This window comes from Rhineura floridana, chromosome 12, assembly GCF_030035675.1.
Source record: "Rhineura floridana isolate rRhiFlo1 chromosome 12, rRhiFlo1.hap2, whole genome shotgun sequence".
NCBI classification, from domain to species: Eukaryota; Metazoa; Chordata; class Lepidosauria; order Squamata; family Rhineuridae; genus Rhineura; species Rhineura floridana.
Window position 1 is genome coordinate 16,578,173 of NC_084491.1, and position 20,143 is coordinate 16,598,315.

At 42.0% G+C, this 20,143-nt stretch overlaps 1 protein-coding gene across 4 annotated transcripts in view; it reads left to right on the forward strand.

Moving 5' to 3' along the window:
- PPP2R2A (protein phosphatase 2 regulatory subunit Balpha) overlaps positions 1 to 15,262 on the forward strand; it is a 97,617-nt gene extending 82,355 nt beyond the window's left edge. For all 4 annotated transcript variants that reach the window (XM_061593188.1, XM_061593190.1, XM_061593186.1 and 1 more), the window contains 7 exons: positions 1,299 to 1,464; positions 3,179 to 3,291; positions 4,416 to 4,593; positions 5,983 to 6,147; positions 7,918 to 8,087; positions 10,880 to 10,971; positions 14,254 to 15,262. In XM_061593188.1, the coding sequence (XP_061449172.1) occupies positions 1,299 to 1,464; positions 3,179 to 3,291; positions 4,416 to 4,593; positions 5,983 to 6,147; positions 7,918 to 8,087; positions 10,880 to 10,971; positions 14,254 to 14,533 (1,164 nt within the window). In that variant the 3' untranslated portion in view covers positions 14,534 to 15,262. The remainder of the gene's footprint in view (positions 1 to 1,298; positions 1,465 to 3,178; positions 3,292 to 4,415; positions 4,594 to 5,982; positions 6,148 to 7,917; positions 8,088 to 10,879; positions 10,972 to 14,253) is intronic.
- Positions 15,263 to 20,143: the final 4,881 nt, after the last annotated feature.

A 20,143-nucleotide genomic window follows, 5' to 3' on the forward strand; every position in this document is an offset into this window, starting at 1 on the left:
CTGATTGCCCCGAGGAGGAGGAGATCAGCTGTAGCACGTTACAGCTGATCTTACCCTGCTCCGGTGCGATCAGCTCAAGCGGGGTAGTCTGATCGCGCCAGAAGAGAAGATCAGCTGTAGTGTGCAGGGAGCTCCTCTCCTCTCCTCTGGCGCAATCAGCTGGAGTGCAGGGAGCTCCAGCCCCCTCTCCAGCTGATCGCCCTGCTGGCGCCGTATTAACGGAACGTCAAAAAGCGGGGCACCGAGAAGCGGGGCCCTACTGTGACATGGAAAGAATAGGTATAGGTTCCTATACCCACTCATAGATGGTGGGGATAGCTTCAACAGGGGCTTTAAGGTATGCCTACCTGGTACGTACCCACTCCCACTCCTTCTCCCCCTCTTAATTGCATTGGATCCTTCCCTCTCCAGCCCTGGGAGAAAGCAAGAGATCTCTTTAATGCAAAGCAAACACACAGGCTTGTCAGTTTCATGCTAGCAAAGGCATAGGCTTGAACGTTTATTCATAGCAAAGCAAAGCCGGTCAGTTTCACCTTTAAAAAATGTCTTTCCTGAAAGGAGCTTTGTTAACAGATATTACTGTAGCTATTAGCATTTAGAACCCTGTTTGGTAGCGTAGTAAAGACCCCCATGTGGAATTTTAAATAAACAAGTTTATTATGATCACAGTAAAATTATAGATGTTATGTTGGCTATAGTCCTAAACCTGTCTTACCTGCCCATGCTAAATCCAACCTATAATAAGACCCAAATCCTACATTATCTACCTCACAAATTTAGCCCTGTCTAACTCCCATAACAACCAACTGGCACTTCTTTCCTATTTTAAACCTTTCGCCCCTCCCCCCACTCACTCCCCTTCCCTTGCAAACCCTCCATCCAATCACACTTAACATTCTGTTGACTCTTACCTACCTGAACATAACAGAACTCAACACTGTGTTTTCAACAGACTCCAAACCCCATCAGCCAGGACAAGTGTGATCAATGGTCAGGGATGATGGGGGTCCAGCAACATCTGGAAGACCACAGATTCCCTGTTGTTGGTCCAGAGCAGTGCTTTTTAGTTTCTTCATAATGTTTGTGTTCGTATGCTCATGAAATGCAGATTGGATCAATAAATTTGTGTAACTGATGAATTAAAGTTTCTTGTTTAAATTATAGGGGGGGGCTACTGTGTGTAAAGTGGCCCTAATTCCTTTGTATTCCAGTAATTGTAATCTGCAGCTGGCTTCTATGGTTACACTTGTTCACTGAATTCCCTGCAATTTATCTCTCCCCCCCCCCATCTTTTTCAGAACAAAACACAATCTCACAGCAGAGGAGAATACAATGTTTACAGTACCTTTCAAAGCCATGAACCAGAGTTTGACTACTTGAAAAGTTTAGAAATTGAAGAAAAGATCAACAAAATTAGGTGGTTACCCCAGAAAAATGCTGCTCAGTTTTTATTGTCTACAAATGGTAAGACTTTCCCTCATTTTCAGTGTTTGGTTTATGAAAGGGCTTCGTATAAGTCTGTTTGTGCAACCCTACTTTTTCTGTTTGTCTTAATTTAGCTGTTTGCTGCATTAGATGCCTTGCGTATAAAGCACACTGTCTCTATTTCTTTTTAGAAGATCTTGCTTGTGGGCTTCCCAGAGGCATCTGGCTTGCAGCCTGTGAAATACATGGCTAGAGGGATCCTTAGTCTGATGCATCAGGGCTCTTGTTATGTTCATATCCTCAACTAATGTTGTGGGTCTTCTATACTGGCTTGTATCTGTAGCAGCCTAAGTCAAGTTCCACTTGTGCAACAGGGCTTTCCTGCTGTTTTCTGGCTACAGCTTTTTGAACACACACACACCACCCAGTGCTACTCTTGAGGGTTGGGGGACCCACCAGAACCTCTTGAGGGACTGTAGCTGGGTGGAAACTGGCAAAAAAGCCAGAGCTCCCCACCCCCTGCAGGCTCTCTTCATCCAAGCTATTCAATTTAGGGCTTTGTTTTGTGTTCCTCCTCAACTGCTACCATTTTAATCAGGATTCCTGAAAGTAAGATCTGAATTCCAGGCCATTGGTCGTATTTTTTATGGCTCCATGACAGGCTTTGCACTTTTGAGGTCCGATTTCAAAAAGAAGATTTCTTTGTCACCTTAAGTTCTGTGCTGTAATGCATGAAATTAGGCTTGGAAACATATTTTCATAGGTCTGCAGGCGGCTCTGAGTAACCTGTGTGCTAGTCAGAAACCAGTGTTCATACTTTCTTTAGTCTCCCAAATCCTACTTGTAACTAAGCCTAAAGTATGTATAACTGAAATAAATGCATAAGCACCCCCTGTTCACTCCTACCTACATTCCCTTTCTCTGTCTCTTCTGTGTTGAAGTTGAGATTGCAAGCTCCTCAGGTCAGGGACTTGTACTTTTGTGTTTTGTAAAGTGATACATATGTTCATCGGCCCTGTATGTAACAACTTGCCCTGGTAGCCATGGGCAACAAAGAGTGAGTAGGCTTGCAGATAAGAAAATGATCTCTCAGTCCCTCCTCTGCCGGTCTTCTTGGTTTCTGTGTTGACCCTTGAGGAAGCGAAGCCCATAACTTAGCTTTGTCCTTCCTGTGCCAGCCTGTTTAGTAGAGGGGAAAAAAACACCTAGCAGAGGCTAGTATCATGTGTTCCCATGTCGGCTTCCCCCTCCACCACAGCCAGCATGAGAATGCAGGCTAATCACCTCTTAGCAGCCTCCTAAAAAAAAAAAAAGTTCCAGGCTACTAACTTCTGTGGGTTTATTTACAGGACTGATGGCTGATAGCGTTATATAAACAAGACTCTTGCACCCTTTCCTATACCATGGGGTGGCTAACCTGTGGCCCTCCAGATATTGCTGAACTACAACTTTCATCATTCCTGATTATTGACTCAGGCTAATGTGAGTTGGGGATCAGCAACATCCTGAGAGCCACAGATTAGCCAAATCTGCTGTTGGAGATTATTCAAAGCTGGGGTGGTGGCCTACAAGGAACAGTGCTGTCCGCCCAGTTTCTAGCATCAAGGGAAGGTTTCTTTTCTTTAAACAAATAAAATAAAAATCAACTTTTAACCAGCTGGAGTTGTATACTTCCTTCGTGTTGATCAGTGTTATCTGTGGTGGTTGGAGTGTTCTTGACATTGCTCATTTTGACCACTGTAATACGTTTCAGATAAAACTATAAAACTATGGAAAATCAGTGAACGGGATAAAAGACCAGAGGGCTATAACTTGAAAGAAGAAGATGGGCGGTATAGGGACCCTACTACAGTCACAACATTACGGGTGAGTAGCAGTTTTAATTTGTTATGTGTGATGTTTGTATGACGGTGTTTGGCGAGCACTTAATGGCAAGGGTGTGCAATCTTGTGCGCAATCTTGCTTTACAGCGTTGGCTCAGTCCAGGTAGTGCACCAAGCTATAGTATAGGAAGCACAACTGAAATGACAAACTATGGGTTGTGTCCAACTAAGTTCTACTCAGAGTAGACCCTTTGAAATTAATGACCCTCAGTTAGTCATACCATTAATTTCAAAGGGTGTAAATAGAACTAGCACGGGATGCTTCCCTGTAGTTTGCAGTCACTACAAACCACAGTTTGCAAACAGGTTTCAAATCGGTTACTGATTAACTATTGTTTGGCATGATGTCCAAATTAACAGCCATTGGTCCACCTCCAAAGGCCCGGGACCATGTTGAGCCTTTTTTTTTTTTACTCCTCTCTGTCCATGCATGGAGATGTTGGCTTTCTGCCTCTGAGGCTGATAGCATTTGGTGGTGCATTGGTGAGTTTCTTCTCTGGTGATTTACTGGAGGGCGAAACGCAGGGGAGTGCCACTCTGGGACAGTTTTTCAGAGCAGGAATGAATGTGACATCTAATGGAGTGCTGGGTTTAATTGATAGAATGTCCTTGCTCTGGCAAGTGAATGAGGCAGTTAGGAGGCTTTCATATTTTCGTATTGCTTGCAATAGATTAGCATAGAGGAAGTCAAAGAATGGGGAAGAGAAACAAGTATAAACTGGACACTTCCTTTTCTTTGGCACAGTTTCTGTTTCGTGCTAGCAATTTAAACAGTAGCACTGCCTTGCAAGGTTGTTTGCATGATCTCTTCTGCAAGTTGAATTTATTTTATTAAACATCTATTCTATGACTGTCAACTAATCCTCATGAACTTGGGTATTACACTATCTTGCTCTTTTGGGGGGAGGGTGGACATGTGCATGTATGCTTATATATATGTGGGTCAGAACAGCTGTCTGCATTTTGGGGCTCTTAATGGTAGGATATGGCTATGGGGGCCATTATGGTGAGCTCATATGCTTCAGGATTTGCCACAACATCAGTGTTGCTCTCAGTGCTCATCTTTCTTCATGTCTGCACATGTCTTTGTTCTCTTGTGCTTTGCAGGTACCAGTATTCAGGCCCATGGATCTCATGGTGGAAGCCAGTCCGCGAAGGATATTTGCCAATGCTCACACATATCACATCAACTCTATCTCCATCAATAGTGATTATGAAACATACCTGTCTGCAGATGACCTACGGATTAATTTATGGCACCTGGAAATTACGGACAGAAGTTTTAGTATCTTTTCCCCCAAAATGTGTTTATATTCAATTCAACTGAAGTTCATTTAATACCCCTTCTAGTAGTATTCATTTCTCTTTCTTTCTGTTCTTTCACTGTTTAATTAAAACAATGGTTGCAGAAGACATAGCTATTGAAATATGACTAGTGGTAAAACAGAAGTAGTAAAATGCTTTGTTTCTTGAGCTGGCAGAAAATTTTGTTTACTATAGGAACATAGGAAGCTGCCTTATAATGAGTCAGACTATTGGCCTATGTAGCTAAATATTGTCTTCACTGAATGGTAGCAGCTGTCTAGGCTTTCAGGCAAGGAATCTTTCCCAGCTGTACCTGGAGATGCCAGTGGTTGAACCTGGGACCTTATGCATGCAAAGCAGATTCTCTACCACTGAGCTATGGCCCTTCCTTTGTATATACTATATATATTCTGCTTTTCTGCCACACAGTTCAAAAATCATAGTTTGCAATCTAAGAGAAATAATACAAAACAGAGAAAAAATCATACAGAAGGAAAAGGCATGGGGAGGAAAGAGAAAAACAAGTGAATTCTTAAAGATCAGATGGAACAGCCACTGCAGGAGTGGGTTCTGTGAGAAGAGGGTCCAAAATCGCTTTTGGCCCAGCTGAGCCGGTGAAGGGATCTTGTTATCTATCCTCTTTCTCTGATGGAACCACTTGGAACAGCTACAGGTGGAGATTGTCTTTGTTGTTATGCCAGACTGCACTCTGGTAGGGCACAAAAATAATGTGGAAAGAAAGTTCCCCCCCTTTTAGATTTTAGAGGGGGTAGGGAGGTCTCTAGCAATGTGACATTTTCCAGCAGACCATCAATTTCATTTTACAAACCAGGGTATGTTGATTGGCTCCAAGGTCACAATTACACACTGATGGGGTTTCAGATGGAAGTGAGTAATCAGGAGATTCCTCTTGAGGTGATGTTGAATAACTCAGTGGAAAATGTTGATCCATTGTGTAAAAGGTAGATGTCATGTTGGGGATCATTAGAAAAGCAATAAAAACAAAAGTTGCCATTATTGTAATGCATTTACATAAATCTGTGGTGCGACCACATTTGGAATATTGTGTATAGTTGGCTGCATCTCAACAATAATATCGTAGAGCTGGAAGTGGTGTCAAATAGGGCAACCAAAATGACCCAGGAAGCTGATGCAAGGAAAAGTTACATTTAAGGCTTTTTAGGAATAAGGCAAACAAGGGGGACATGATAGAGGTTTGGATAAAGTGGGTGTAGAGGTTTTTTCTCCCTCATCATATTAGCATCTAGAGAGTTTCAGAAATCCATCTTGTTTCTCATGATTGGATAGGCTGTAAAAAGGGGCTATGAAACTTGCCAAGAGGAGATTCCTTAATATAATAAACCTCTAGATATTGTAGATATTAAGCCTGCCAACATGGAAGAACTGACAGAGGTAATAACAGCAGCAGAATTCCATCCGAACAGCTGTAACACATTCGTATACAGCAGCAGTAAAGGAACAATCCGTCTCTGTGACATGAGGGCATCAGCACTCTGTGACAGGCATTCAAAATGTAAGTAGTTCTTTCAGTCCTCATCAGCTTGTGTTGCTGTTGTTTTCTCAAGCAAATCATTGGTGTAGCAAGGAAGAGTAGAGTGCTTTTAAGCTCGCCTACCCAAGGGGTGCCATAATTTTGCAGAAATGCCATTCAGTTGAAAACACCATTGGTTCCATACAATGCCAGTCAGCAGGGCAGGGCAGGGCATAAGTCATACTCATTGTACTGTGATGGAGGTGAGCAGCTAGCTGATCTGTACTTTTCCTCTTAGTCCAGTCAAGGCAATACACAATCAGCCCAAGATTGCACTAGGACTACATGTGTGCTGTGGTTTTGTAGAAAAGATGCACATTGGGTATGATACTGGGTTCAGAACTTAGGATTTCATATTTCAATTTTTGTTCTTTTTTGAAAACAAGCTTCTGTCTTTCACAGCTGCAGAGATACACTGGAAAGTGTACATGGGTAGAGCTTGATTATTTATCAAATTTATATCCCACCCTTCGTCCCAGAGGGAACCTGGGGTGACAAACAAGCAATAAAAACACTAACAAGTCTTTAAAGCCTCTTTAAAACAAAACATTTTAAAAAACATTTTAAAAAGCAATTCCAACACAGACGCAGACTGGGATAAGGTCTCTACTTAAAAGGCTTGTTGAAAGAGTAAGGTCTTCAGGAAGCTGCAGCTGGTGCAAAATGTGCAGGGTATCGCCAACATGTCACCCCGCTGCTGAAAGAACAGCACTGGCTGTCCATTTGCTACCGGGCCAAGTTCAAGGTTCTACTTTCGGTGTACAAAGCCCTATACAGCTCGGGACCAGGATACCTGAAAGACCGTCTTTCCCCTTACATACCCAGTCGATCACTGTGCTCTGCAGGTGTGGGCCTCCTGCAGATACCATCTTATCAGGAGGTTCGTTCTGCACAACATAGGAAATGGACCAAGATGTTTTTAAAGCTTTTTAAAAATGTTTTTAATGTTTTGTTTTAATGTATATTAAGGTCTGTTTTTATGATGTTTTAAAGTGTTTTTAGCGCTTCTGTTTGCCGCCCTGGGCTCCTGCTGGGAGGAAGGGTGGGATACAAATAAAATAATAAAGTGCCGAAAAGACAACAGAGATGGCGTCTGTCTCATGTTTGAGATCTCAGTAGCCTGACTGGAGTAGAGGAAGGTGGCTGAATGATTTCCAGTAGCTGATGATTGAGCTTCAGTCTACTCCATATTCCCCTCCTTTATTATTATTGTCATCATCATAATTAATATTATATCGATTTCTGACCTGCCCTTTGGCCTGAGGTCACACGATGGGTTACAGCAATTTGAAAAACATTAAAACCAGTTTAAAACAAAATGCAATCACAAGAATAGGGTAGGTCCTAAAAATATACATCTCTAGTGTCAAAGGCCAGGGTAAAGCAGTTTCAGCATACGACAACTGTATAGTGAAGTTGCCAGACATGCCTCTGTGGGGAGTGAATTGCACAACTTAGGGGCTGCTATAGAGAATCCCTCTCCAGAGCCGCCACCACCCTGAGCTTCTGTTAGCAAATTTCAAAATAAATTATGTATAAAAAGAGGAATCGTACAAAGTTCATTTTGCATATTGTTATACAAGCTGTACAATTTGACTTTCCTTGGCACCAATTTAGATTGCCTGGCTCTAGACCTAGAAGAGCCCTGCTTACACCTCTCTTGGGAAATCAGGCAACTGATGTGCATGAGAAAAGTGTTGCATCTTCATGAGTTACGATGACCAAACTGGTGTGCTTGTCTCATGCTCGCAGTGTTTGAAGAGCCAGAAGACCCTAGCAACCGATCTTTTTTCTCCGAAATCATCTCTTCCATATCTGATGTCAAATTCAGCCATAGTGGTCGATATATGATGACTAGAGATTATCTGTCCGTGAAAATTTGGGATTTAAATATGGAAAACAGACCTGTGGAAACGTACCAGGTATGCTGTGAAAATGTTCAGTTTCCAATTTGACTTCTGGAAGTCCAGTGTGTCCAAGGAATATGTATGGCCTTGAATCTGTGTGGATGACACCTTTCACTTGAAACAGTAGAGCTATGAGGTTAGAGGGCTAACTTTTCTGAGACTTGATGTGGTAATTGTGTGTGTGTGTATGTGAAGAAAATCAAAATATTCGTCAAAATGTAATTTTAAAGACTATTCAGCCACTGTGCTAAAGAGCAAGGCCACAGCCAGATTCTATGACCTGATCCTAAATATGTTTGGCTGGGATCCAAAGTCTGTATGTGCACTGGGGCTCTTCACACCCTGTCTTCCAATCCAAGTCCCTCATGTCTTTCTAAAAAGCTGATGCTAGAGATCAAATTAAGGCTATCAATGGCTACCAGCCATGATGGCTGTGCTCTGCCACCATAGTTAGAGGCACTGTACTTCTAAAAACCAGTTGCCAGAAGCCACAGAATGGTCTTGCACTCAGGTCCTGCTTGCGGGCTTCCCTTGGGCATCTTGCTAGCCACTGTGAGAACAGGATGCTAGACTAGATGGGCCACTGGTCTGGTCAGGCAGGCTGTTCTTGTGTTCTTACCCACACACACAGCCTTTGATGTGCCCCCAAATGGCTGAATGCAGAATAGATTTGGCTTTCTTCAAATACTGGCGCAGATTATATAGGATTCCCGACTCTTCCCTTACCAAACAGTGCTGGATGGAGCAATTGGAAAATAGGGGATGGGCCTCTGATTGCCAAAAAATGCTGGAGTGGTACAATCTCCCCTTGGGGGAGTTTTTGACTCTTAGTCCGCGTGCCCTTAGGGGTTGGATTTTCAACCAGGACGCGGGCCGAGACCGGGTGTCTATCTTAATAGCTTCATTTTCCCCATGGTACCCCCAACTCAAACTTAATCATGTTAAGTCATAGTACCTGGAGGTCTTAACACACGCTCCCTTACACAGAGCCTTTTCGGAACTCCGATTCCAACAGATGCCTTCTGCCTATTTAGAAGGGAGATATCTAGGAACCCCACTAGAGAAACGGAGTTGTATTTTTGGATGTAACTCTGTCAAAGACATCACCCATTATCTGTTGTACTGCCCGCTGTATGATAACCCCAGACGGAAATTCCTGGCCCCTCTCATTCATCTTTCACCAGGCAAATGCCCCCAGGAGCTGGTAGTGGAGTTATTGAGCGACAATGTCAAACAGGTGACAGTCTCCGTGGCCAACTTCGCGCTGGCCGCTAGGAAACTGCGCATGATTCACACTCAAGATTATAAAGCTTTTTAATGTTTTGTAAATGGTTTCAGCTGTATTATCTGCTGTTGTTTTATAATTGTTGCATTTTGCGATGGCCTATGGCTTTACTACTACTTTCCTCCCCCCAAAAAAAAAAAAAACGGCTGAATGTCCAAGGAGAAGTGGTAAGCTTTTCACCCAGTTAAAGAAGTCTTAGTCAATTAATCTTAAATATGTTTTAATCAATTTGATTTAAGTTTGCATGAATAAAAAACAATAGTTCTGAAGACGTGTTTTGGCTTTTAAGATAGTGTTTGTGTCTGTATGTCATAGCAAGCACCATCTTACAATAGCAAGTGTTCTTTGTGAATATGAAAGAAGGGGTAATGTTTCACATGGTGATGGCTGCCATCTGTAAGCTTTAGAAGTACTTGTATTAAGAGTGACTTTTTTTAAAAAAAAGAAACCCTAGTGCCCAGTGTTAAAGGCATCCAAAAGGTTTTGACTCATTAAACCTTGCAGTATTAAAAAAATGAGCTGTCTGTCCACATGTGCAGACATAAGTGCCTTAGGCACGTGCACAAAGCTCTTTACATCCCAGCACTTACCCAACAGCAAGTTTTCACTAATTTCAATGGGATTTACTTCCTGGTGAGTGTGTGTTTTAGCATTCCTGCCTTTATAACTTCTGCTGTGGCATAACCATCTGAGAATTTCCTGGTGCAGGAAAAAAGTTGTGTCTTGGTCCTTGCAGTGGCCTTTTGAAAAGCTCTGAACAGACAGGCTGCTTTCTCATCAGAAGAAGATCATTTTAGTTCCGCCTTTTACTGAAGTGTACCAGTGGCTGGGAAGCAACAGCAGGAAATGCCTACTCCCTTCATTCCCAGCTTATAGGCTTCCAGGCAACATCTAGTTCACCACAGTGGGGATCAGGATGCTGGATTAGACAGACTACTGGCCTGATGCAGCAAGACTGTTAGGCAGGGGTGGGAAACCTCCGGCCTGTAGGCCAAATTAAGCTGGCCAAAGGTCCTAAAGTGGCCCGCAAGGTTTGATACAGTTTGATTCAAGCCATACCTGCAGAGGAAGAAAGGAACTATAAATATAAAACATATATATATTAGACCCTCATTATAATGCACCCATTTATAGGGGTTCCATGTTATAACAAAAACTGTGGTACTGTATACAGTATTGTATTCAAGGACATCATTATACCTGCGGTGCACCCAGCGAGCCACATTATAGTGAGGTTCTACTCTCTTTGTGTGTGTGTGTGTGTGTGTGTGTGTGTGTGTGAGTGAGTGAGTGAGTGAGTGAGAGAGTGAGTGAGAGAGAGAGAGAGAGAGAGAGAGAGAGAGAGAGAGAGAAAACAATGCATTGTTATCCATAGTATCTTCCTATGTACAACCACTCTAAACAGCTTCATAATAGATACAAGTGTTGTGGTTTTGGTTTGTTTGTTTTTAAACTCAAAGTATCAAACAATTCATTTATCGTCCCTGTCCCCCACAACAACAACTGTCTCTCTTCATTTTAGGTACACGAATACCTCAGAAGTAAACTTTGTTCACTGTATGAAAATGACTGCATTTTTGACAAATTTGAGTGCTGCTGGAATGGATCAGACAGGCAAGTCTTGCCTTATTTTATTTTAAGCTCTTGAATACCAGCTGGTGATTGAAGTGCTGTTTCGTTGGGTGAACAGCTGTTAGATGTACCTGAATGAAATCCCCCCCTTCCTGGAATCCCAGTTTAACATTTTAACCTTAAACCAGATGTTTAGGAGAATGTTTGCAGGGAAAAATATGTATAGTGAGAACTTCTTGTTGACTGTTTTGCCTCATTGAGCAGTCAGTTTTACTGTTTTTCATCTTCTGTCATGCAGTTTGTCTCAGGTTTCTTTGTGGATTCCAGGTGGACTGTATTTAACAATTCCACCACCACCCCTCCTGCTCCAAGAAATCTTTATGTAAATGTGTGCCTTTAACTTTTAAGGCTTAATCCGTCTTTCAGCTCATTGGAGGAAAGGTGGGATACAAATGTAAGAAATTAATTAAAAGCAGTCTTGGCTGTGGACAGATTGGTTCTTGGTCTGCTTTGCTCATTGTAGGGCCGTAGCAAACTACCATATATCAGGTCAGATTATTTATCCATCTAGTCTGGTACTATCAAAGGTCTTTCTACTCATCTGTTACCTGAGCCTTTAAAAAAAATATAGAGATGCCAGCGATTGAACCTAGGACATTCTGTGTATAAACCATGTGCTGTCTACCACTCAGTTCTAGTCTCTCCCCTTCTATTAAAAGCTAAAAGCTAATGTGCACACAAACAGTTCTTTAAAAGTATGGCGCCACTGAATCTCTACAGCTGGCCCAACACTATTCCAGTTCTTGGTTTCTTCTCTAAACGTGCCTCCTGTAGCCTAATTAATAAGAACATCCCTGTAGGTTTAATTGCTGTAGGCCAGTTGGGAGCAATATTTAATTCTCAGGCTGCATATGGTTGCCAGGTAATTGTAGGTGGCTGTGGTTTTGGTTTTGGATTAAGGAAATACAATTAAATACGCAATTTAAACATAGAAATAGATGGTGAACCTGTAGTGAAGTTACTAACTTCTGGGACTCACTGTTTTCAGAAATGGAAAAGATGTAAATCAAAAAACCTACAGAACTCCTGAAATGACTCTACTAAATTCGCTTCTGAATGAAAATGTGGCCCTAAAGTATAAGCAGTTACTTAGTTTTATGTTGGTTTCAGCCTGATCTCTCTATGCTTGATTTGCCTCTCCATGCTCTTGCACTACAACAAAAGTTAGCGTTGATTAAAAAAACACAAAAGATAGAGATTGTAAAAGGTAGAAAACAAAAGGACACATTTGTTGCAGAATTGTATGGTTTTAGTCAGGTAGCAATATCAAGGTTCCTGAGGCTTTCTGCAGTCTGGATTTTATAAAGGTGAATAACTCTTTTTGTACTATATTCTTTTTTCCTTTGTATCTAGGTGCAGAAAAATGTATTTTTGATATACTTTTGCTGATTCTTAGTATGCTGTCAAGATATTCTTAATTTCCTGGCTTTGTACCCTGCTGTTCTGCTTGTTTTGCTATAAATAAAAAAATAAATAGAAATTACTGACAACAATTAAAAAAGAAATAGGTGATGATGGTATCCTTCCTGGACTATACAGTCCAGAGTAGATAACTTTTTAAAAAGTTAAATCATGCTCCCTGCACATAGAAACATCATATGCAAGGGAGCATGAGATGCCAAAATCCTTGCCGGGTTCCCACCCCTCATGGAAGAGCATTTTGATATGAGATTGTTTACCTACACCTTGAAGTAGTACAGTACAGAAAGCACTTTGCCTCTCTCTGTTCAGTCTTACTATAGTTTTAATTGTCTGTAGTGTGCTAAGTTCTATAAAGGATGCAGGATTGATATGTCCCTGTTCTGGCTCTTAGAAGTGTGAAAGTGACCCTGAAGCATGGCTGGTGGCACACTCCCTATTACTTTCTTAACAGCTGCAGTATTACAATTTTGTCATAATTAGAGGCTTGTCACTATTTCCAGTATGAGAAGAATTGCTTCCTAGAAACAAAATACGATGCAATACACATGTCAGTTAATCATTGGAATGGCAGTGCTGTGTGAGCCAGTGGGTGGAGTAGTTAAGAGTGCTAGACTAGGGAAGACTCAGGTTCAAATCCCCACTTGGACGTGAAACTCCCTAGGTGACCTTGGATGTGTCACCATCTCACAGACTGACTTACCCCATGAGGTTGTCTGTAAAATGGAGTGGAACCATACTTGCTGCCCTGACTGCCTAGGATTAAAAGTTCATAAACAAACGAACAAATTCTTAACACAATTCTCAGACGCCTCCAGAAATGTTCAGTTCTTACGGTTCTGAGAAGACATTACAGTGTTAGCATCATGACACTTTTAATAATTATGATGAGCTTTATTGTATTTTTGCATGCAGAGTTTAAAGACATTCACTGTCTTCCTATTTTCCCAGTAACATCAGGCTGCTGAAATGGCCCTAAACAAAGCGCCCATCCTCTATGGCTGGGATGGGTAACCTGCGACCCTCCAGATCCTGCTGAACTACAGCTCCCATCATCTCTGACCATCTGCAGTGCTGGCTAGGGCTGATGGAAGTTGGAGTCCAACAACATCTGGACAGCATAGTCCCCTGCCCCTTTTCCAAGAGATCAAATGTCAGCTATATGCTGCCTGGTTCCTTTGGCTGAGCTGCATTTACTATGGAAGTCTGATAAACACACTCTGATAATAGTTCTAAGAGCAAGCAATGTAGAGGTGTTAACTGAGTTGATAGCAGTTAGAAAACTGTTTAACAGGGGAAGCCCTTTAAAGCAGGCATCCCAAATCCCATTAATTTAATTGTATGCATAGGGCAATTTGTTGTAATAGTTCTGTGGATCTCTGCTCCAATTTCTATTTCATATTACTGAAAGTGGAAACTCCTTTTCAAAAATCCAGTTCCTGAAATGCATACAATTCAATACCTTAAAAATAGCTCATTATTAAATTACTTAAACATTGGGGAAGGGCTGTAGCTCGCTGGCAGAGCATCTGCCTTGCATGCAGAAGGTCCCAGGTTCAATCGCTGATGTCTCCAGATAGGACTGGAGAAACCCTGGAGAGCTGCTGCCAGTCAGTGTAGATAATACTGAGCTAGATGGACTCTGCCTGAATCAGTGTAAGGCAGCTTCCTTTGTTCATGTGTTAAGTGGACATAACTCTCTGGAAAACTGTTGTCATGCTGTTCTATTGTAGATGGTAGGCTTTTCCCATGAAAATAAAATAGACAGCCTCCTGAATCTGCAGGAGATACTCAAAGCAAGGGGACACTCACAGTAACTCTCTTTTGTCTTCTCCATTTTTTTAGTGTTGTCATGACTGGCTCCTACAACAACTTCTTCAGAATGTTTGATAGGAGCACAAAGCGGGATATCACTTTAGAAGCATCTCGGGAAAACAATAAGCCCCGCACAGTTTTGAAACCCCGCAAAGTCTGTGCAAGCGGCAAACGAAAGAAGGACGAGATTAGCGTCGACAGCCTAGATTTCAACAAGAAAATCCTCCACACAGCCTGGCATCCCAAGGAAAACATCATTGCTGTAGCCACTACAAACAACTTGTATATATTTCAAGACAAAGTGAATTAGAGCTAGTATTCCTAGCAGAGGAGTCCATGTCCTGCATAGTTCAGATAGAAGAGTCTAGCATTTGTACCCGTAAACAATAGAGGGGAGAAAACGGGGAGTGAGAGAGAGAGTTCCATTGTGGCGCACCTTTCCCAGTGTTTAAAAATGTGCCATATTGACAACATGCTCTTCTAGATAGCTACATGGATGGTTTCTCTCTGCTGGGGAGTTCTCCATGTCTTCTAGTCATTTAGGTAAGGCTAGGGCACTTTTTAACGTAACGACTACTTGCACCATCTTGCCTAATGGACTAGAGGTTGGACTATTATCAACATTCGGTTCCTCCAGGTTTTTTTATGCCTTCCATTGTGATAATGTCAGCCATGGGGGGAAAGCCTTCAAGTCATGCTGTGGGATTTAATTGTGTAACCTCATTACTGTATTATTTGTGGCCCTTTTTTATTATTAAATAACAGCTCATTCTTGCTGTGGCTTGTAGCATTCCTCCTATGCCTCCTGGACTCCTTTCCCCTTTTAACCCCTCCCTCCCAGCCCCATGGTGGTGGTGTATAGAGAAATAAAAAGCACACGAAATGGGTCGGTGGTCAAAGGGGTCTGTGTTGCAAAGAAAAAAATGTTTTAATAAATTGTTGACTGTAATCACTCCTTGCCACATCTGGCATTAAAAATGAATGAAAAAACTTAAGGGGGAAATAATTCTACTGAATAAAAGTGACAAAGAATGGTGAATTTGTTCTTTTTTTCTTTTTTAATCTACCTCTTTATATATGGATTTTCTTTTTTTTAAAAAAAAAACAAAAAACTTTAGATGCATGATAAAATGTTTTGGCAATGATTTTTAACCAGTATTATTTTTCATGAGGAAGGGGAGAAGGGAAGGTTTTTTAATTGCTATATGAAAAAGTTAAAATGTCACTTTAGTATTTAAGAGCAGTTTCCATTTTTTTTAAAAAAAATCTTGGATTCTGCAGTATCGAACAGTCATTTTTTCATATCATATCAATAAACTTTCCTTCCCCCCTATTAACAGAACTTTTTTTGTCTGAATTGGGGGAGGGTGAATTTTGTAGACTACAGCTAAGGTTTTATGGGACTAACATTTTTGTTGTGTTAACCCTGTTGTCCTAATTTTATGGAATGTGTGGGGTGGACTGAATGAACAGCATACGTTGGCAAACCACGCTGCTGTTCTCAGTACACTATCTCTCAAGACATTGCGATCTGACCAGTGGAAAAACAGGATGTGGTTAACTTTATGGCTGTAAACGATACTGACATCTGTAGTGGTTAAATAACTGCCTGCATATTGCCACGAAGATAATGCTGTTGTACTATGTATGTACGTGATGTTATACAATAGTTAAAGGTCATAGGCTGTTTATGGAGAGAAAATAATCCACGCCTCCAAGCGGAGGTAAAATAAAAGCGGAGACGAGAAGTACGAGGGGGGCTCCGAAATTGAACTCTGGTCTCACCGTGTCTCACTGTGTCGTGATATCTACATCTGGTGACCCCGACGTGATTCAGAACAAACACCCTCGTACCCACTGGCAGGATCAGCCAACGGTGCACCTCAGCGTACAGCTCCCATTCGTGAGTATGGGGGGGGAATTGTCAGCTCAGCAGAAGGTTCATGCACAAGAGCTACAAAAAATTTTAAAACAGGATACCTCAGCTTTTATAAGTCGTTCTCACATTGAATCATTGTTAAAAACAATTCAATGTCAATGTCCATGGTATCCAGAGCAAGGATCACTACGTCAGTCAGATTGGATAAAGATAGGGAGAAAATTACATGAAGAACCAAGAGCACCTATTCACCATCTCTTATTATGGCAAAAGTGTGCTGAGGCCATTAGTCATTTAGGGATAAAAGAGACATCGCTGTTTGCCAATTCTGACCAGAAAACTCCTCTTTATCCCCAACTTTCTTTACCTACACCTGAAAAGGATATTGAGAAATTTGTAAATGCTCCTCCATATAGCCCTCCAGTTCAACAAGAACAGGTTACTGGGAAGGTTAAAGCAGCCATAGCTCAGGCTGCAGCCTCAGGATTATTATCTATGGAAGAAATGGGAGACTGGGAGGGTACAATTTCAGCTTTTCCCGTTACATATCAGCCAGATCCTAATAATGCTAATAATCGCATAGCAACTTGGACAGCTCTTCCGTTTTCTGTTATTAGAGAAATAAATAAGGCAGTAAGAGAATATGGGATTACGGCTAATTATGTACAAGGGATGTTGGAAGGAGTAGCTACTGGATATAACATGATCCCTCAAGATTGGAAGGATCTCTTTAGGATGATTTTGACTCCTTCGCAATATGTAGTTTGGGACCAAGAATTTAGACATGCTGCTATAGCAGCTGGGGATGCTAATATCATTCCCGAGCAAATTTATGGGTCAGGTAATTTTGCTACCATAGCACAACAAGGGGTATTGCCTGAAGCCGCATTTCATCGAACTGCTGAGTGTATACAGAAAGCATTTAAAAAGGTGCCTGCTGGGAAAGAACCCTTACGTTCTTTTACGAATGTACGGCAGCAAGCAACAGAGCCCTATTTTCAGTTTGTTGACCGTTTGAAAGAGGCTCTGACACGGCAGGTTGATAACCCTCAGGCACAAGGGGAATTATTGTTAAAATTAGCTTACGAGAATTCTAACACAGACTGTAAAAAGATTTTGAAAAACATTATTCATAGACCGCAATATGAATTGGGAGACATGATTCAAGCTTGTGCAGAGGTAGGTACACATGTTCATGCCATGACATTGTTAGCTGGGGCATTAAGACAGGGTAACAAACCTACAGGCAATTGTTTTAATTGTCAAAAGCCTGGTCATTTCAGAAGGGAATGTCGGGCTCCTGGCGGAGGAGCATTTAAAGGTGGGGGCACTGTTACAAACCGGCCAAAGAAAATCTGTCCGAAATGTAAAAAGGGTTATCATTGGGCTAATCAGTGTCGTTCAGCTCCCACTACCAATACCAATGTGTCTTCCCGTCCTATTGAGGGAAACTGAACTTGGGGCAGGCTTCCAGCCCCGAATCTCAAGGAAGTGTACCCACCCCTGCTACTCAAGGAAGCGCTGGAATTGATTTAATACATGCAGAGTCAAAAGATGTTCCTTTGCCTGGAGCAGTTCTTTTAATGCCTACCACACTCACTGGCCCCTTACCAGAAGGCACCGTAGGCCTTGTACTACCGCGATCCTCTGCTTCCAAGAATAATATAATGGTGGTACCTGGTGTTATTGATTCTGATTATCAGGGAATTATTTATATTCAGTATTGGAGTCACCTTCCCCTTCAGTTGAAGAAGGGAGATTCTTTTGCGCAACTATTGTTATTGCCATATCGTCTTTTCACATCGAACACTTCCTCCCAAAAACGTACTGGTGGATTCGGATCTACAAGGACGAAATCGCCGAGTGTGAGTATTTCAGGTAATCCTTTCCATCCACAGGTAGCTGCAGTACTGGCAGAAGTGACCAGGGAGAAACCGGTTCGTAAGTATTGTTTAAACAATGTTATTTTTGAAGGTATTATAGATTCTGGGGCAGATGTCACAGTAATTGCTGAACATAACTGGCCATCCTCTTGGCCAGTAGAAGTGGCCCCTTCTGTGTGGGGAGTGGGCGGAGCTCAGGATTCAAAACGGAGTAAGGATTGGATACAAGTTGTTGCTCTTGATGGTGATCGTATAGCCCACATTCGCCCTTGTATTTTGGACATTTCAGTAAATCTGTGGGGAAGGGATTTACTGGAGCAATTCCAGACCACCATTGTTATTAATGATTAGCCAACAAAAGGCAGCTCTTCCTTTACAATGGAAGACAGACATACCCATTTGGGTAGAACAATGGCCCTTACCCAAAGAAAAATTAGAAGCTCTGCACCAACTGGTAAAGGAGCAACTGGAAGCTGATCATATAGCAGAAAGTAATAGCCCTTATAACACCCCAGTGTTTGTGATTAAAAAGAAATCTGGAAAGTGGAGGCTCTTATTCGCAGTCATCAACCTTTCCCAGGATTGTTAACAGAAGGTAATCAATATGCTGATCAGGCTCTTCGTGCCCTCCTTTGCACACCCATAGAAAGTCATGCCCTTCATCATCAAAATGCTAAAGCACTCCAGAAGCAATTCCATCTTACTGCCCAGGAAGCCTCTGCCATTATTCAACAATGTCCCCAATGCACACAGTTAACTCTATCCCCAGAACCAGGAGTGAACCCACGAGGTCTCATAGTTAACCAGTTGTGGCAAATGGATGTTACACATTTTCCTACTTTCTCCCCATGGAAGTATTTGCATGTTACAGTAGATACATATTCCGGATACATATGGGTAACTCCTCAGAAAGGGGAAAAAACTAAGAATGTTATTAATCATGTCATTCGTTCTATTGCCATCATGGGCCAACCTCAGACGATAAAAACTGATAATGGTCCTGCATATGTTTCACAGCAATTTGCACAGTTTTGCACTAAGTGGTCCATTACACATTTGTTTGGTATTCCTTATAATTCTACAGGTCAAGCTGTCGTCGAACGTACCAATCGTACCCTTAAAGAGCATTTGCTTAAACAAAAACAAAAAGGAGGAGTACCACTGGGATTGGCCACCAAAGAGGAGTGGCTGGCACAAGTGTTGTTTACCATTAATCATTTAAATTTGTCTCAATCTCCCAATACTCATTTTTCCTTTTCTACTCGAGCGCAGCGGCATTTTCAGCAGTCGGAGTCTCTACCTGCCCCGCGGGTGCAGTTTCGGCAACTACCAAATCCAGAGTGGAAAGGCCCAGTTCCGCTTATAACGTGGGGTCGAGGTTACGCGGCTGTGTCTACGCCTGACGGTCCTGTGTGGGTACCTGCTAGGTGTATCCGGCCCTGGAAAGACGATGTCCTGGCACGATAATCTTAAGAATCCCATCCCTAATTTTTCTCTGCAACTTCAGGATACTGGGATGTCTTCCAGGAAGCGTGGTCGGAATGTTCCGCAACCTCCCGTGACTTGGGGCCAAATAAAGAACTTAGCAACACAAGCAGAAAAAGCAATGGAACAAGCCGGGGTGGACAAGACAACTGAGAATACCATTCTTGCTTTAATTGCGTCTTTAAATACAAATTCTATTTTTGTACTTTGCATTTGTTGGATTTTAGGAAGCGCCGGGGCTGACAGGTTGGGGCAGGAGTTGGGGATGCGGTTTCAACACAATATCTGGGTTCAGTTAGCAAGAATGACAAATGTGAGTGACTTTTGCATGACTGAACATGTACAGGAAATGGGTATGTTGGGAACATGTTTAATACCCGTATGCAAAGCACCTGGGGATATTGGGAACATTACAGGACTTGGGCGGTTCATGAATACTTCAGAGATTAAATATCATACTGTTTCGAATTGGGGAACTCCAACCTTCCAGCTGCCTGTTAATGCTTTTCAATTATTTACATCACATGTTGCAAATTCCATTAATAATACGTGTGCTCGGATGGTTAATTGTAGTCGACATAAGGTGCAGAAGGGATGTCTAAAGGTTGGGAGACCCACATGGAATTGTACACAGCACATTAACATATCCAGTATGTACGGACACATTCCTTTA